Raw genomic sequence first — 18,664 nt, 5'->3', positions numbered from 1 at the left:
TGGAAACAGCAATTGCCACTCTCAAAGGAAGAAAACATGGTAAGAAAAGCTTCTTCAGTGCCCTTTTGTTCAGGGTCCCAGGATTATGCTGCAAACGCGGCCTGAACCCTGGACTTTTGCGTATCAGTCGCGGTCATGCCGTTGCTGTCAAGGTCTGTGTCAGGCCACAAGATGACTCAAACACTTTGGCTGGGAGGTAGTAGGTTCTGCTTTAGTCTCAGGCTGTAGTCTTCTCTGTCCTCCAAAGACCAGTCCCGGATGTGTGAACACCTCTGCTCCAGCCTGTGCCAAAGTAAAGTCAGGTAGCTTGGTTTAAGCCACTGGCACAGTGAAGTCCTTGTATGATTCGGAGGTGGCTGCTGGCCACGCTTCCTCTTGCAGCCCCACGTGATGAGCAGCGTACGCAACTGCATTGGCCTTTGTCTGACCCAGAGAGGCTGGAGACCAAAGTTGAGGACGTTAATCGTGTCAGGGTCATTGAACACACAGTGTAGACACCCCCTGTGTCTTCTGGCTAAGGACTGTTTTGGTTGGGCTTAACAGCACAGATTACCTCTGCGTGAAACAAGGCCTTAATTCAAGGCTTTCAATCCATTTTACTTCACAGTTACAGCTCTTGCCTCTGCAGATGGCATGGATCCAGATGTAGCATTAATTTGGTGTTTAGTAGTACATGCCATCAGTACAGTTGAAAAAAAAAAACAGCTGAGCTGGTGGATTTGAAGCCAGAAACACAGGTAAGAGTTGAACGTTATTGTACGGAAGGATGTGAAGGCTCTCAGGTTTTTTTGTTGTTGTTTTTAATTTCCAAGTCTCATAACTGGGTTGGTGACGCTGCTACTGAGAAGAGGAGAATGACATACAACTGAGATACTGAACTAAAAGTCCAGTCAGAAACATCCACTTAAACTTGTGTGTGTGTCAGTAATACCTGACTGCACCTCACAGCTTGCCTCAGTTTCTGTATTACGAAGCAGTGGAGCATTGCGTTGTCTCTGTGGTTTACTTCATTTTTTTTTTAAAGTCTGTATTCTGCCATTAAGTAATGGAGAGATTGGAAGACTGTTTCCCACCCCCCATGCCACATGTGAACAGTTGTTTTTCAATGCATCTCTGACAAAGGAAATAATGAGCCTTTTATTTGGAAAGCCCCAGTCCAGATAAATAATTGCAATGACAGCATGAAATGGGATAGTTATTCATATGTCTGAAAAGATCAAACCAAAACCACACTGTGCATTCAGCACAAGGAAGAACTGAAAATCTTTGGTCTGAAATAAATACCCTACAAAATCATTTCTCATTGACATAAAATATTAGGAAGAAAACAGAAATAGGATCGGCTCATAAGACAAATGCAAGCTCTTTTGGGCTTGTGACAATTGTGCTATAAAGCGTGGCCTGCATATAAACTTCAGGAGCTAAGAGTTGAGAGATCACCAAGATTACTCTGGCACCTTGGGTTGTCGGAAAGATTTGTAAAAATGCACGAGGACATATAATGAGATAGGTACTTATCTGCATTTGGCCACATCTTAAGTTGCTAAAATGGGCTTTATAAATCAGTCTCCTACTGCTTTTGCTTTCCTCCTTAGTGTTCGTCTTGCCTGCTTTCCCTTAATGTCTGTTTAAAGGAAGACCTGAGGCCATGGGTGGCCTATGGGAATTTTACACGGTCTTTGCAGTGTTTCCTTGCCCCTGTGCCCTCCCTGCTCGCTGTCAAAGTCGTGCTCTTGGGAGGGTCAGCTGAAACGGGATGCGTTTGACAGCGATCGCCTGGCTGCCAGCTGGAGCTGTGGCTTAGACTGTTCCTTCCAATGGACAGGTGGTTGTTTTAGGAAGTACTCTCATTAATTTTTGTGGGAGCAACTCATCAGGTCGAGTTCTGCACTGAAATAGTAACTCTTTGGATTCAGTGTGGTTTTGTGATGCTTAATTAAGGTAGCATAGCTGTGGGTCTGCACTTTACCATCCTGTGCTAGGCATAAGAGCAGGTAAAGAAGAGCGTTGTATCTTTTGCATGCCCTTTGGTTTGAGGCCTGCCAGGCCCTTACTTCTGGCCAAGTAAGGCAACCATTCATTCCTTCAGGGAAGGAAAACAAAGGGTAGCTGGATCCCACTCAGCACTCCAGTGTATGCCCAGGTCAGGAGAGAGACCACTACAGGACCGCTGTCACTGGCCATTCATTCTGATGAAATGCTGCTGGTGGCTTCACTGGACCAGAGAAAGCCGGAGAAGTCAGTGTGGGGTCATCCTCCCCATGTGCTTGTGTCCTGAGTACCCTGTGCTCATGTCAGCTACCCCGGTTTACATGGGTAAGGTTGGTGCCCCAGCTACAGCTTGGCCTATGGTTATGGTCCTGAGGTCAAACATGTCGTGTTTGTCTTAGATCACTTAATGAACATGTCTGCATGGTGCAGGGCAGCGTTGCATCAGAGATATACGGGCTTCAACAGAGGGTTACAGAGGGAAGAAACAGTGCAGTAAGAGATAGGGAGGATTTTCTGTCTGCACTTCTAGCCACGTGACTACGGGAGTGACTGAAGAGGTGGAAAATCAACAAATTAATCTAAAATGGATCCAACTGAAACAAACAAAATAAATCCTTCATGAAACATGTCACGTGCCATCCGTAATTCATTGTTGGACGGAACACAAAAGCAGATCATTCCATCAGCTGCCTGGCTGTGTGTGACCTTGGTTTAGCAGGCACGTGAATCTGGGAGCGGTGGCCTTATCTTGGCGTGTCTCTGGCTTGGCCATTCCAAGCTGTAAGGCTAAGAACCGTGAAGCTTTCGACAGTGTAGTTCTTTCCTGCAGCTATTATGTTTTACTGATGAGTCAGTGAATTTTAATCTAATGGGGAACTTTTTAGTGCAGCTGAACCAAAGGGTTGAAGTGGATGAAAGAGAGGAGAATACCATCAAGGAAATCTCTGCTGCTTAGCATCGAGCTTTGTTGACAGCCACGGGCAGCTTAATCAGTATATTTGGAAAATCCTGCCTACTGATAAGTGAGGGGTTTGGAGAAAAATACCAAGTGATGCTCATTAAGGCATTCATTGTACTTTTCATTGTTTATGTAGCCTTATTGTCTTGCTGTACAACCATAGTTAAAGGAGTAGTGATATTAGTAGGAATTAACATTGTTAATTTCTGCTGTTTGTAACTTGTAAGATCTTCTCAAATAAAGCTGCTGTTTCCGTTTTACCCTGTCTCTGCCCTGAAATTCATGGCTCAGTGACTAGGAAGGTGGTTGCATAGGGCTAGGTAGGATTTCCTCCTTCAGAGGAAATCTACTCTCTCTATGATTTGTTAGACTCTCCCACACACCCAGCAGTTCCTGAAACCTCTGTAAGTGGGTTTGTGTGAAAATGGAGGTGTGGATGGGTGTGGGGGTGGTATATATTAACTCTTTGAGATTTCTAGGGGAGTTGGCACTGATGGCATTGATGCCTTCCAGTGCTGTGAGGTGATCTAGCAGCGTAGAACTGATTAACTGTGAAAGAGGAAATGTTGGAGTGCACAAGAACTTGCGTTTTGATCAGTTGTTGCTCTGAACATGCTTCAGACTAATTGTGAAAATCAACCACTTCTGCTCAGGGATTTTGACTGGCAGCTGGAGGGGCACATACCCAGGCTGAACTAGTGCTAAAAATCTCCACGTGTGTCTCTGTTGCCCTTTCAGGAAAAGAGACATGTTAATTGCTAAGCACTCCAATTGACATTCCCTCTTGGCTTTATCTGCATCTGCTGAAGTGCTCCTCAGCTGCTGCAATTCGCAGACTGGCACATCCAGTTAAAGCATCGCATATCACAGAATCACAGAATGGTAGGGTTTGAAAGGGACCTCTAGGGATCATCTAGTCCAACCCCCCTGCCAAACCAGGGTCACCCAGAGCAGGCTGCACAGGACCACGTTCCAGGTGGGTTTTGAATATCTCCAGAGAAGGAGACTCCGCAACCCCTCTGGGCAGCCTGTTCCAGTGCTCCGTCACCATCAAATTGAAGTTCTTCCTCATGTTCAGCTGGAACTTCCTCTGCTTCAGTTTGTGCCCATTGCCTCTTGTCCTGTCGCTGGGCACCACTGAAAAGAGTCTGGCCCCACCCTCCTGACACCCACGCTTAAGATAATTATAAGCATTTATAAGGTCCCCTCTCAGCCTTCTCTTCTCCAGGCTAAACAAGGCCAACTCCCTCAGCCTTTCCTCGTAGGAGAGGTGCTCCAGTCCCCTCACCATCTTCATAGCCATCCGCTGGACTGTCTCCAGTAGTTCCTCATCTTTCTCGAACTGAGTAGCCCAGAACTGGACACAGTACTCCAGATGGGGCCTCACTAGGGCAGAGCAGAGGGGCAGGAGAACCTCCCTCGACCTGCTGGCCACAGTCCTCTTAACACACCCCAGGAGACCACCGGCCTTCTTGGCAGCAAGGGCACACTGCTGGCTCGTGGTCAACTTGTCATCCACCAGGATACCCAGGTGCCTCTCCACAGACCTGCTCTCCAGCAGGTCAACCCCAGCTTGTACTGGTGTGTGGGGTTATTCCTCCTAGGGGACAAGACCCTGCACTCACCCTTGCTGAACTTCATCAGATTCCTCTCTGCCTGTCCAGGTCTCGCTGGATGGCAGCATGGCCGTCCGCTGTATCCACCACTCCTCCCAGTTTTGTGTCATCAGCAATCTTGCTGAGGGTACACTCCGTCCCTTCATCCTGTCGTTGATGAATAAGTTGAACATGACTGGGCCCAGTATGGGGAGCACCACTAGCTATATGCCTCCAACTAGACTCTGCTCTGCTGATCAGAACCCTCTGGGCTCTGCCGTTCAGCCAGCTAAAGAACTTTTTAATTAGTTAATAGCCAGTTAATAAAATAAAATAAAATAAAATAAAATAAAATAAAATAAAATAAAATAAACAGCCAGTTAATAAATATATGAATATAATATATAATAGTATAATATAATATTATATATAAATGTTACAATAATAGCCAGTTAATAAACTGAAATATTGGTAGTTTATTTTAAATACACTGGACTGAAAACTGGCAGCTGAAGAGCCAGTCCTGCCTACTGTGGGGATACAACCTCCATGGGGAGGCAGGAGGAGAAAGCACGCAGCTCGGGTGTAACTTCTCAAGCCCCCACAGGTAAACGTGCCCCAGGTAAATTCTGCCCAAGATGGTGACTCGGAGCCCCACATCTAACCTCAGTTGCTCATTAAACTTACTGGGACTTCACATGATGAAGCAAGGGTTGCTCATAGTCACTGGGTAGTAGGTGATCTAATAGATAAAAGCCTGTGTGGAATTGCTGGGTTGGGCGCTCTTCGGTGCCACTAATCAAGCTGCTTTCAGACAGGACGGGAAAGCAGTTAAACTCTTCTGCTGAGAAGCAAATCCTGCTGCTGCCCGTGATCTGTGGGTTCATGTCAAATTAAAGTTCATGCTGACAGATAAATTCCTTCAACTTCCTTTCTACATTGCTATGAATAAGCACTGCTTTTTCACATTTGTTATGTTTTGCGTTATCTTTATTATAAAGGGGCATATTCCAAGATCTGTAACTGCCTATGGTAGAAAGGGCAAGGATGAAAAACCTACGTACTCAAGGTGGACAGTGACGGGTCCATGGGAGGGGCTATGACACGGTTATAGCATAGTAGGGGCCAGGACTTGATGACATTAAAGTGCCTTCCAGCACTGTGTTCCCATGGGAACCACCATACAATTCTTAGCAGTGTGGCCTCCTTTACTGTCAGATCTGAGAAAGCAAGGTTTTTTCATAGAACTGTTAATAGTAACATTAAGGGATTTACTGTCTCTCTTCACCTTGGGTATTTGCTGGCTGTCGGTTCATTTATGGTTCTAATCAATCTTGGGAGGAGGATTTACTGTCAGAAACAGGAGTCTCACTGTGCATTTCTTGTACTTGCCAGTAATAGGGTATCTGAAGGGGAAGTTTTGTTTGCCTGCACTGTTGATACACATCAGTCTTACTCTCCTTCCAAAGATCCATCTGGACTTTTCCTTTGAATAACATTTCTCTTTCTCTTTGTTTCAATTTTGAAATCTTCAGAGGAGTTTGTTTTAAACACTGCACTGGCTCACACACACCCCTACATCCATTTCCCAGTTTTCCCCAGTAGTCCTCTGCCAGTCCTCTGCCACAAAAGTACATAGAACAAAAGAGGGAGAGCATAGGTGGATTTTTTCAGACTTAAAAACGTCTTATCTTTTATCAAGGGGAAGTTGTCTTTACTTAAATTTTGGCAAAACAAAGTGTTAAAGAAGCTCTGAGATCTGTCAGCTTTCAGAGTGCATGGCACTTTTTTTGCATTGATTTCTGGCAGCTTATTTTCTAGGGATGAGCAATTCAGAGCTTCTTCTCCCCTGTCCCCGGAGCTCCTGGGGCTGTCTGGACCATTCACGCTGCAACGGATCCAAGGATAGGGATGTTGGCAAACATTACTACACCTGAAGCCTGCGTTTTCACCTAGGAGTAGTCAAGACAGCAAATAACTATAAACAGTGTTGAACTGGTCACAAGTGTGAGCAGGATTAACATGATTCTTTTCAAGCAGCAAGTTTGTTCTTCTATTTCGAGTCATCTTCGTTTAAAAGGCTTTGAGTGACCTATAACAGACAAAGTAGCTACGGTTAGGTATATTCCACGATTGCACAACTGTCCATCTGCTCTGCTTTTCTGCACAATCCTGGTTGAAGGCTCCAGCGCTGTGCATGCCACCGAGGCTGGGGATGTGAGTGGATGGTATCACAGGCTTTTTAAGTGCCTGTGATCATCAAGGCGTCCAGTTGCCTCGGTTGATGAGTCACCCTGCAATGAAGGAACGAACTCTTCAAGACAGAGAATTTACAAGGTTTTTACACATATGGCCAGACTCAATAACTCTAGTCTGGTGTGATACAGCAGAAACCAGCTGTGAAACAAAGATCAGAACAGTTTTAAAATACAAGGTCTTTCTCTACAGGGCTTCGGAAAGAGTAGAAAAGCACATCTGGGGAAGTAATTGCAGATTTTTCTTTGGCTCCTTCTTCTACCCTCCTTCTTGTAAACTCATACGACAAGCGAGCCAGAAATGTTGCTGAAGGGAAGGAGGGGAAAGGATCGGATTTGCACAATGGCCAGTTTCTGGGTATATGTTATAAGACGTGATCCTAATCCTGCTGTCTTGTAAGAAAGAGAGGCTGGGAAATCACTTTATTCCCTTCTTGACCCATGACCAGCAGACGAATGTGTAACTGGGGTTAGCTCTGTGCTCTTGAGCCTGTTGACTTTCTTTTAGTCATTTCCAAACTCACCAGCAGCACACCAATGTGGGGTGGGGTGGCCGGCACATCCAGTTTCCTCCTGGTGACTCAGAGCACCCTGTGAAGAGGCAGACCCAACAGTGACAAAGCGCTCCTTGCAAGAGAAGGGCCTATGAGCAGAGCCCCTGTTAAGCCAGAACGATGGTGTTGTAACACAGGGTCAGTGCATTGACTTGGTTTTTAAGTTGGGAGCAATAGTCTCACCCGGAAAATGGTATGGCAGGGATGTTTCTGTTTTTAATCAATTAATCCTTTTTGCTTTGTCTCTCCAGATGATGTTCGATTGTTTGGCTTTGTCCGATTCACCACCGGTGATGCCATGAGCAAGCGAGTCAAGTTTGCGCTCATCACTTGGATTGGAGAGGATGTCAGTGGCCTGCAGAGAGCCAAAACTGGGACCGACAAGACTCTGGTCAAAGAAGTAGTACAGGTAACTTCTTCCTTCTGCTTCTGACCACTGTTCTCACCGTTTTTAGCTCTACAAACACCAGCAGGAGGGAAGAGAGGGGAAGGGTTGGATCATCTTTCAACTTAGTAGTTAATCCTTTAAAAAGAAGACAATTTCCTATTGCCCGTCTTCCTACTAGGAAGACTTAACATCTGCCCTTTGAGCACTCAGGCATAAAGAAGCACTTCTGAGCTTAAGGCTGTCTGAACTATTTCGTGTAGAGGGAATATATGCTTTCCCCTCCTTGTCACCGTTAAGATGTTTCCCATCTCCTTCCTTGATATAGAAACAACATAATAGTGAGTGGTAGAGAACAAGGCAGTATTAAGTTACGCAGGTGAACTTAAACAGAAAAAACCATGCCCTTGGTTAAACTTTTCTCTTGAGGCCTTTTGTCTCAGCACAATGAATTCGTGGATCTAATCAACTAAAGTCTGAAGTCCCTATCAGTACCAATTAACTAACAGGTCTTAATACCTAACTAGATTTGAACAGTCTTCTGTTTTGCCTTGGGCATATCAGGGAAAACGAGAAATGTGCTTAGTACACACCTTGGAAGGGCTTCACTGGAATTTGTCTGCCCCAGCTGAGCTTATCGTTAAACTCTGTCGAGGCCTCCTGGGGCACTCTGAGCTGGGCTCACTGTTGGGCTCCAAGCTCAGTCCAGACGAGTGAAAACAAGCAACAGCCACGCGAGAAGTGAATTGTGGAAGGCTGCAAAGAACTGCTGCCAGAAAGCTGACTTCAACAGAGAAGTTGCTAACGTTTCACATGTTTCCTCTGAAGAAATATTTAAAGCAAGATTAGCTTTTTCAGCTAAACCTCTCCTGTGCCTGAGAAATGGTCTTACTGCACTTGGAGAACAGGCTGACCATTGAAACAATCTCCTTCAAGAATTGCATTCTTACCTATGTAAAGAAATCACCCAGTAGGACAATATGAAGCATGAGAACTGAGTACCCCTCAATTCCTTGGTAGTTTGTGTGATACAGAAGATTATATTTAGACAAGAAGGACAAAGAATATAATAAATTCATGTACTTCCAGAAGATAAGCACTGGTGCTAACTGTTCCAAAATTACAACTAGGCAGAGGAGTCCATTCTGAAAAGAAACTTCCATAATGACACCTGAGAGATAGGAAAGCAAACCTCTATTCATGTGAAGCAGCTAAAACTGTAATTGTAGCTGAAGATGAAATTATAGAGTGCTAATGAATGACTCATATAAGATTCACTAAGCCCAAGATTTTTTTAAAAGTAAGTTTAGACAATTTATTCCTGGCGAGTTGAATAGCATTCCTGAATGCTGTTCTAAGATCTGTCTGTTACATATAATTTGCAGTTTCACTTGTTTCATCTTCGATTAGTAGTCTGAGTGAGTTAATAACCTGGTGGAACATTAACCATTCTTGGCTGTTACTTAAAAGCTTTCATATTCCAATTAATCTGTACTAAAATATGGAAACAATACAGCTTGTGCTTAATACACTTCTATTGAGCAACCACATCTATAACCCACTCCAAAGCACTTCTGAATGTAATGTCAATGGTGAGCTCCTTTTGATAAGAAATGGACAACTGTCTTGAATAGTTCTACATGTGCAACTGAATCCCGCTGTGTGGAGTGGGATAAAAGCAGAACTATTTCCCTCTTTTTATGCATGGAACCTTGCAGATAAGCTGTCAAAACAAAAGAGGATGAGAAAGTCCAGCTGAAATTTAGTGGAGGGAATTTATCCCAGAGCTTTTTCACTATTACTAGTTCTTTTGACCTTCAAGTACATTCCCAGTCACCCCGCTACTGCCAATTTTACAGAGATTATTTGAGATGTGAGTTATACATAGAAAAATACAGTTGGTTGTTTGCTGTAATGACAATCTACGAATCTGACTCAGTGCTGGTTCATGGTTTGGAATGAGTAGTACCCTAAAGTGGGAATTTTTTGCTGTACAAACCCTGAAGAGAAGCTTGGCTATGGATGCAGTTTGGCACTCTGCAGTTGTTGCTTGCATGGCCCATAGGTGCACTTACCCTGTCCGACATGGCTCCCTTTCCAAGGAAGTGTGGCACAAGGAGGCTTTTTGTACAGCAGGTAACGGCTTTGATTTTGTGATCTATAGAAGTGATTGGCTGGAATTCCAGAAGAACAGCTCTTCAGTCTGAAAAGCCCACAGAAAAACTTGAAGGGCTCTCACTGTCTTGTAATGTTTGCAAAAGCTAACTGTGGTGCTTTATTTAAGACCAAAGCTCCAGTGTGAGGGGAGGCCTGCTTTATATTCTCTGCTACGTTGTAGATGCATTGATGAGCTACGGTTGAGCTCTGCTCAAAGCTGAGCAAATGCCAGTAAACATTGTTCTTCCGCCAAGATACTCAAAGTGAAAGACAGTCAGCTTGAATACCGCCTAGCAAGCAAAACCCATGTTGCATCTGTGGAATAAAGAGTGATCACACATGGTGATTATTAATGGTCTCCTAGAAGCACCTGCCATAAGGAAAACGTAAGGGATATTAACTGTTGAAGAGTAGATTATGGGCTTGTGAACAAAAGGATGAAATATTATAGAGCAAGGAGAGGAGCTGGGTTGCCCTCGCTTTTGTATTCCTCCCTTGGAAGGGGAAGCAGGTGCTGTGAAATCTGTAGGGAGGTGGCTTGGGAAGCAATGCTGATAGTCAGTGGAGGAGATTGCCAGAAAATCTCTCAGGAAGAAAGGACAATGGATTTTTAGCTGTAATAACTGTAAAATTACAGGGATGGACCTCATCTGGTACAAATAGCCATAGTTGTCCTGATCTGTACTAGCTGAGAATAAGGTCTTCTTCCTTATTTGGGACTATCCTTATTATCTCTTTAATGTTGTTGGAAAGTGGGTTTTGCATTTATTGTATTTATTTTGGATTGTAGGAAAATGCATTTTGCATTTAAGGAAGATTCAGTAGCTTTTTTTCACACTCATTTATTTTCCATCCTTTCCTGTTTACCTCAGCTGGAAGTCTTGGATCAAGCCTGTGATCTGGTCTGAGTAGTTCAGCTGAGAGCAGGTTAGAAATAAGGGCAGGATGGGGAACAAGGATTTAACTATAACTGGTGAAGCATATAGCTAGGTATTAATGTGTGGAGGAGACACAGAGTAAGGTGATACAGTATCCCATCTTTTCTCCACTGAGCTTCTGCCTAGGCCAGGGACAGACCTCGGGGTGGGGGTAGAAGCACACAACATGCCATACTTTGCAGACTGTTGCTGAAGATGTTTGGGAGTTCATTATTTCTGGGGTACAGTTTAAACCTAGATCTAGAACGATCTAAACTTAACAGCTGGGGAACTTTATGAAACTTAAACTACAAGGCTGCATCTACTTTGTGATCAGGAGTAGCGTGTCTCACCTCATGCCCGCAGGTGAGCTGGCAGATGCTGCTGCAAGCCACGCATGCAGCAGACACCCCAGCAGTTGTGTCCTCTGCACAGCTGCAGTCTGATCACCGTACGCCACTAATTGTCATGCCATGTACCCCACTGCTGGTAGATACCAGCTGAATGGAAAGGCTTTGGGCACATTTTCTACTTGGCTGAAATTAGAAGATCATCCAAAGATGGTCTTAAACTCATGTTTTATGTCCCTGGCGGTAAGGACGGTTCAGCCTTTTACCTCCTTTATATGCACAAGCTGTGGCTCATTCAGCCTTTGTACAGATCCATCCAGGAGACTCTCCGTGCTCTGAGGGCTGTTATTTTGACCTCTTTTATTCCAGAGGCCCAGGAGAAACAGGTCAGTCAGCTTAAGGCCAGAAATCAAGGCTATTGTAAGCTGCTTGTCGTGGCCAGGAACGGTTGCCAGCATGAGGTTCAGTTCAGCCATAAAAATTCCTGCAAGGTGAAACCTGGCAGCTGTGGCTTTTAAGTACAGGAGCGTCAGGCCTTCCAGTGATCGGCCCCGTTCGCTTTGAGGAGAGGCAGAGGGATGATGTTACGGTGCTTTTCTTCGAGTAAGGACAAGCCCAGGCACAACCATTGTGGGGCTGCGAGTAGCAACCTGTGCTAAAGTGGTCCAGTTTTGATGTAAATGCTGAAGAACTGAAAACAGGACTCGGTTTCACTCTGAGCGTTGCTTTCCCTCTGTGAACTTGGTGCCCTCCACGACTGCATTTCCTGCCAGGAGATTTTAATCCTTTGTTAGGCGTAGTGGAGGCCTTTTTCCTGATGGGACTGAATTCTCTGGCAGGGCTGTCTCAGCAAAGGGACTGCCCAACCTTTGCCAGTTTGTCTTGTTGTCCATGAATTTTGACTCTTCTCTGTTTTCTTCAGCACTCCTGCCCCCACAAAGTCACGTGCTCTATTATTTGCCTAAATCATATTCAGGATAAAACAGCTCTGTTTCTGTGAGCAACTATTCGAGGCATTTTATTCATTATTATTTTTGGTGAGGAATTTGCCTGGCTTTAGTGATGTCAACAAGTTTACTGAGCTCGTGACCGGATCTTTTTTTGTTCACCTTTCTCTTTTCCTCTGGATTCCTCACTGCACTGATGCTGGTACGTCATGAGAGAGGACTCACTGTCTCTGGTCTTGGGACAGATCCAACACATATAACTCCATGCATGTTCATTAGCTTGCTCATATTAGTACAGTGGCCTAAACAGAAGATGGTTTAATAGCTTTGTTAGAGGCAGTCAGAAAATCAAACTCGTAACAGTAACAGCTATGTCACGGTGGCTTTGAGACAGCCTTTCTCAGGAGGGTGAGTGCGATCCTGCTGGGAAGGCAAATGGAATTGTTCTTTTTGGCTGTTTCTCCTATTCTGGCTTACTGTAATGACCATACCAAATGGATATGGATTTACAAGAACTCCTATTCCTAGTCTGGAGAAGGTGGTAACTTTATAAGTGACTTCTTCAGGCCAGAATAAGCAGCTTCTCATCACCCCACATCTGACACACAGCCCTGTGACTTTTCCAGTGGGATGCAGCACAGATAGGAAGAATTTGCAGATCAGCTGAAATGTAGTTCCCATTGCTGAGAAATGTGTTTACCAGAGGTTTGGGTTGGCTTCTCCCAGTGGCTGGAACTGGTCCGTGTAAAAACTGGCAAGCAGTAAATTTGAAGGGAGGGGTTTTGCTGATAGCTTGGACTCACGGCTGATCGCAGGACCAGGTTTGGTGTAGCCAGAGTAGAGTGGAGGGCAGTGGTACTGTACTGCTGTAGCTGCTTGTCACTTTACAGCTCTCCTTGCACTCAGAGAAGCCCTGCTAGAACATACCTGTACTGCAGCTGTAGAACATGTCCTTTCTTCCCCATAACCCCAGGCCTAGGACTCATATCATGCTGGAAAAGAAACACGGGAGATGTCATCTCTTCTGTACTGCATCTGCACTGAAAGCAAGATGACCAGTGGATGGGAGTGGTGACATTAAGCACAATGGAACTGAGGATTTTGAACACCATTGGAGGCTGCTGGAAGCCCCAGTGTAAATAAAAACAGCAAGAAGCTGCTCAACTACCTGGCACCGTCCCTAGCTGCTAAGAACCCAACTGTCTATAGACGATACAAGGATTTTCCTTCTGGCTTCAGGCCTACCTATGCTGGGAGTTTTAAAGGCCTCTGCAGACCTTTTTGGTCCAGTATCTGCACCAGACAGACTTTCCCTTGGCCAGCTTAGGGAAATTTTATGGCCCCGTATGCAAAAAATTCAGGGCCTGTAGTAGGAAGAAAATCTACTCCACCCTTTTTCTCCCCCCCATAAAAGTATCTGGCAGAGAAAGGCTGGACTGAGCTTGCTGCACAAAATTCATGCTTCCCAGGGAGAGATGCAGGCTCAGTTTATTACAACCTGACCTGCGTGATTGGAGCCCTTTTATCTGTGTAGTGTTGCATGGGGGTTGACACAGGGGACTGGATTGCAAAATTGTCACCCTCTGCTACTCAGGCACAAAGCGAAGCATGTGCTAGATAGGTATATTGAAGAACCATGAGTAAACCTTACTTTTTATGTCAAGTTCAGTGATTTGAGAGGCAAAGCAAGGAGACTCTGGTCACTGTTGTATAGTGATAAAGATAAATGGCATAATTGTTTTTGTTATCTGTAGGCTGCTGGTGACTCTGGGGTGAATACAAAGCCTGGAATTCACTCGCAGGGCTTGCTGCGGTTGTAAAAAGCTTGGGGATGAGGGGAGAGGAAGAGAAAAGGAAGTGGAGGATGTAAAATGAATATGCATGTCAGCAAAGCGAGGCCCCAAGCATCAGTTATGCACTGTGCCTTAGGCAGCTATAACTTCTGCAGTTCTCTTGAAAGGCATTAGATATCAGTATATGTGAGAGAAGAGAAAGCAGGGCCTTTCCTCACCCCAGTCTCCTAAGGGCAGAAAGAAAATCTGGTGGCAGAGCAGACATATGGCTGAAGCCGGATGCCTGTTGGCATTGTTAGCCGCTTGAAGCTAGGATTTTTCCCAGTGCTTTGCAGGGGCTGGTCTGCTATGATCGGTTATTTATAATTGCAGATGGCAGTCATGTCAAATAAGGACCATTGCCTGGTCTAGCTAACATCAGACCCAATTAAATCAGTTGGGAGTAGTTTTAAATTCTGGCAGTTTCAGTGGGGACAAAAAAAGAGTGAACTCTGGATAGAGGATGGCCCTCTTCATGGCTGAAGAGTGCTGTTGTTGACCATGGGTGCCCAGTCTCCTGCTCTGACAGTTTCAGCTGTCTCTAAAATACTTATATGCCTCGCTTCACCTTATGGTTTGCACCCTGAACAAAAGCTCAACCCCAAAGAGCTCAAATGTTGAATTCACAGTGATGAGGGAGGCTATGGCTGAAGAAGGGTCAAGCAGGATATTGAAATTAGAAATTCCAGGCAGCAAACTCACCAGAAGCATCTTCCGCCCTTGTGGCCAGGCTTGATGGGACATCGTGGTGGGTAAGAGCCGCTGCGAAGAACCAAAGAAGCCCCTGACAGTGCCTGCCAGCAGAAAGGAATAAAGCAAAGAGTTATTAATAGCAGTGACCCAGATTGCACTCCGAGGTTACAAATCTGGCACAAGAGGTGGCCCAGTCAGCTAAGCGGATATCTAAGAGTGGCTGGGAGCATAATGCATCTGGCCACTGCTAGAGGGAGATTGTTCAGACCTTACAAGGTGTCTCAGTGGCATGGACATGAAGTAGTGGCTGGTGTCCACAGATGATCACCCAGGAATCATCTGGATAACTGTCCAGTTGAGAAGACGTTTCAGTAATTATAATTACTTTGTGATACATATAATTTAGTTCCCCTCTGGTCATGCATGAGTGCACTTGCGGTTTCAATTTCAGAATCAGCTGAATTCTGCACAGTGGGCATTGAAGGAAACCCTCCCTGAATTTATAGAATACACACACTTTTCATGGAAACCTTCTCAGAAAAGATTCCATGGGCCTGCCTCAGTTCTCACTAAAGTCGGGGCAAAGACTAGCACTGAAGTCGGGTAGTCCTGGATAATCTGCTTCCTGACTTGAGGAAAATTTGTTAAACCTGTTGGCACGTAGAAAAGAAATTGAAAAGGGTCAGCTCAAAAATCAAATCGGTAGCACATCTCAGTAAGCATCAAATAGTTGCAGATTGTTTGTTTGGTCTTAGCACGAGCTGAGCTTTGCAGAGATCTCACACAGGAGATCTGGAAGTAGAACACTTGCATGCGTGACCAAATGGGATGCTTTGGGCAGTTTGCCTCTTCATTTCCCATGTCAAAAAAAGGCTTTTTTTCTCTTAAACGATTTCTTTCCCATTTTCCCGAACTCTGCTAAGGCGCGGATGAGTGCCTGTAACGTCTGTGTGTCCTCACACCAGAAAAGCCAACCATTGAAGCATGGAGCAAAATGGTGCTGTGAAGCAGTTGTTATTTCTTAGAACTTTGTCTAGCTGCTGATAAACTAAAGCAAAGCAGACAAGGCCTCTCGTAGCTGCTATAAGCTTTCCCCCATAGCAACTCTTTGGTCGTGAGGATTTCCTACATTGTGAACAGGATCAGCCACAGCCTGGGAGACTGGGGGGGGGGGGGGGGGGGGTAGACGTTTCGCTCTCACTTCCGTTTCTTCCACCGCATGAAAGAGGTGCTGAGGCTCTTTCAAGCTGAATCCTTCTCCACCCCCTCCTTTACCCAACTCTGATCCCAAACTGAGACCCTTGAGACGCTGCCAAATAAAGAGCTCTCCCATGGCTTAGAGTCTGAAACCAATTAGAACCCCCCCTCCACGGTTGTGCCGGGGCTGTTCCAGCACCGGGGAGACCCAGGCAAGATGAGTGCTTCTCTCTCAAAGCATTGCCCCATTCTCCCAGGCAGCCTCCATCACCTTTCAGGGCACTCACTGGCCATGGAGATAGACATTGCACCTTTCCTGAGACATTACAGCAGGGCTGTTGGGATTTTAATTTGTGTTTTTTTGTCGTCCATTTGTCCCTGGCACTGAAGAGTGGATGCCTGTGTTTTGCATGCTGTCTAAAAGCGCTGTGGGGTGGGGGGAAGGGAAAGACACGTGCACTGTTTTCAGTTGTGGTTAGGAAGTGAAGGAAAATGCTAAAGCAAGAAGCAAATGTACATGTTTGCTGCAACGTCTGTGCTCACACATGCATGCCAGCCTTGCCATGAGGCAGGAGGGCAGCCCCCCCAGAGGAACAAATCCCTGACTGTAGAGGCACTGCTTGACAAGTGCCCTAAAGGCACCGTGGGATCCCATTCACAACAATCTGTTCTGAGAAAGGTTTTGGTTTTCTCTGTTCACAACCTCACATCACAGCCCAGCTACCCTAAGTTGCGAAGAGCATTCAAGCAGCCAGCTAGCTGCCCTGCAGTACACAAGTGTATTAATAAAGCATGTCCTTAAAGGTCAGTCTGGATCATTAGACCACAGAGCATAGCGGAGCCTATTAACAACAGCCGCAGCCTGTCTAGTACAGTCTCTTGGTTTTGGCCATGATATGTATGAGATAGTTGAGAGGAGGAGTCAGTAAATCTACTGAAGTAGACTTATTTGCTCCTGGTACCATCTGCATGTTGCTTAGTCTTTAATCAAAGCATCCTCCTATCAGCTGATGGGGTATGATACCTTAGTGTACTGTGGTGTAGCACTGTTCTCCATTTTTAGGAGAAGGGGTCCTAAAAAGGGCACAGGTAGGATTAATGACTTGCCCAGGAGGGTCAGTGGCAGTGAGAAGGTCAACAGTATCGAGCTTTGCAGTTTGCATACTACTTAGGAAACTTGACCTAACCTAGCCTGTACATTTATCTCTAGGAAGAGCTGCTGCATAAGGCAGGACTGGGTCATGCAGCCAGTGACTGTAGAAGTAGAAACATAAAATTTCTCCAGGTTAAGTCTTGGGCTTTGGCATTACCAGTCTTCTGTCTCATCCACAGCTTTCTGTTTATCATCCCTGCCATAGCAGAGAGAGTTTACAGCTCATACAGCTGTGGAAGCTGGATGATGCTTCTTTATTCAGGTACTTGGACAAGTATCCCCTTTTTTAACAGGCTTTTTCTTTCTCTCTTGCAGAACTTTGCCAAAGAATTTGTGATCAGTGACCACAAAGAGCTGGATGAGGATTACATCAAGAACGAGCTGAAGAAAGCAGGGGGGGCTAATTATGATGCACAGACTGAGTAAACGCATGAACCTCCTGGCACCTTCACCTGGATCTCAAAGGGAGGGCAACGGCACAGCAAACTAACACGACTGAGAGATGAGGCAACTGAAATCCCCAGCTTTCTGTGTGTGCGCCTAAGAACTCCCTTTCTTTGCATACAGTGGACTTTTATTTTCCATTCCGTCTCATGAAACAGCCCTCTCTGGGGTTCTGTTCCCCCTCCCCCCTATTTTTGCTCATAACTCGGTCCATGTTCTTGCATCTGTGAAATTTAGGTTTGGCTCTGCTTTGGTCCTACTGAGCACTGTGTTCGTAGAGGCTTGCCATCGTGTCCTTCATCGGTGTGCATGTCTGTGTGTGTTTTAGTTGGTCTCAACCTGGTCTCTGAGGGGAGAAAGTTTTGGGGGAGTTCTGAAAATCCATTATTTTAATATTTTTTAAATTTGTTCTCACTAATGTTCTTGTGAATAACATTTTTTGCTGTTCTAGGCTCAGATCAACTTGAGTTGACTTCAATCAAACTCAGATTAAATTGTCTAAGCTTAAATGTCCAGCTGAGGTGTTATCTAACAGCTTAAACAACAAAGCAAACCAACAAAAAAGTTCTTCGACTCTTAACGGGAATAAGTTTGCCTTAAACATTGCTTGACAGTTGCTATGCTATGTGCTGCATCTCTATCCCTCCCTCTAGAAAATAAGATCAAACATGATCTGAATGTGGGGGTTTTGTTGGTTTTTTGGAGGTATCATGGCACAGTAAACTGAGGGGCTTAGAAATGTCTGGACACTTGTTCACTATTTTGTGTACACTGGTCTCTGGGTTTGTATTTGACTTTCCTAACACTGGGGCTCAGGAGGTGAAACTGAAATGCATAGTTTTCCTTTTTAAATGATGTCGGCCAAAATAGCAGCCACTGAATCCTAGCAGCCTTCTCTGCCCATGTCCCCCCTGATGATTTTTTTGCAGTTGAACATAACATCGTCAGTTATTTGGGGCCTGTAGGCAGTGAACCATCCTGCAGCTGGGACTGAGGGGTGGAGCAGGGCAGCTCTGTCCCAGCTGGGATGAAATAGTCAACAGCAGAGGCCTGGAGAGAACCTGGGCACAGTTTGGTACCAAACTGTTTGTTTGGGGGGGCTTCTTTGTATGGCTTATTTTTTTGCATCAAAGGTAATTGTCCCCAGAATTATGTGTAGGGGGAAACTTTGTTGTACTGGGGCTTGGGAGTCAGCGCTATAAACCCATTACAGAAATAAATGTTTTTCAAGAACA

At 45.2% G+C, this 18,664-nt stretch overlaps 1 protein-coding gene across 1 annotated transcript in view; it reads left to right on the top strand.

Moving 5' to 3' along the window:
- The window catches only part of COTL1 (coactosin like F-actin binding protein 1), a 22,767-nt gene extending 4,103 nt beyond the window's left edge, over window positions 1–18,664 (top strand). The window contains exons 3-4 of the mRNA XM_075433814.1: window positions 7,606–7,763; window positions 17,301–18,664. Of these exons, the coding sequence (XP_075289929.1) occupies window positions 7,606–7,763; window positions 17,301–17,411 (269 nt within the window). The 3' untranslated portion in view covers window positions 17,412–18,664. The remainder of the gene's footprint in view (window positions 1–7,605; window positions 7,764–17,300) is intronic.

This window comes from Opisthocomus hoazin, chromosome 12 (assembly GCF_030867145.1).
Source record: "Opisthocomus hoazin isolate bOpiHoa1 chromosome 12, bOpiHoa1.hap1, whole genome shotgun sequence".
NCBI classification, from domain to species: domain Eukaryota; kingdom Metazoa; phylum Chordata; class Aves; order Opisthocomiformes; family Opisthocomidae; genus Opisthocomus; species Opisthocomus hoazin.
The sequence above is the reverse complement of the archived record's forward strand: the minus strand, read 5'-3'. Positions and strand labels throughout refer to the sequence as shown.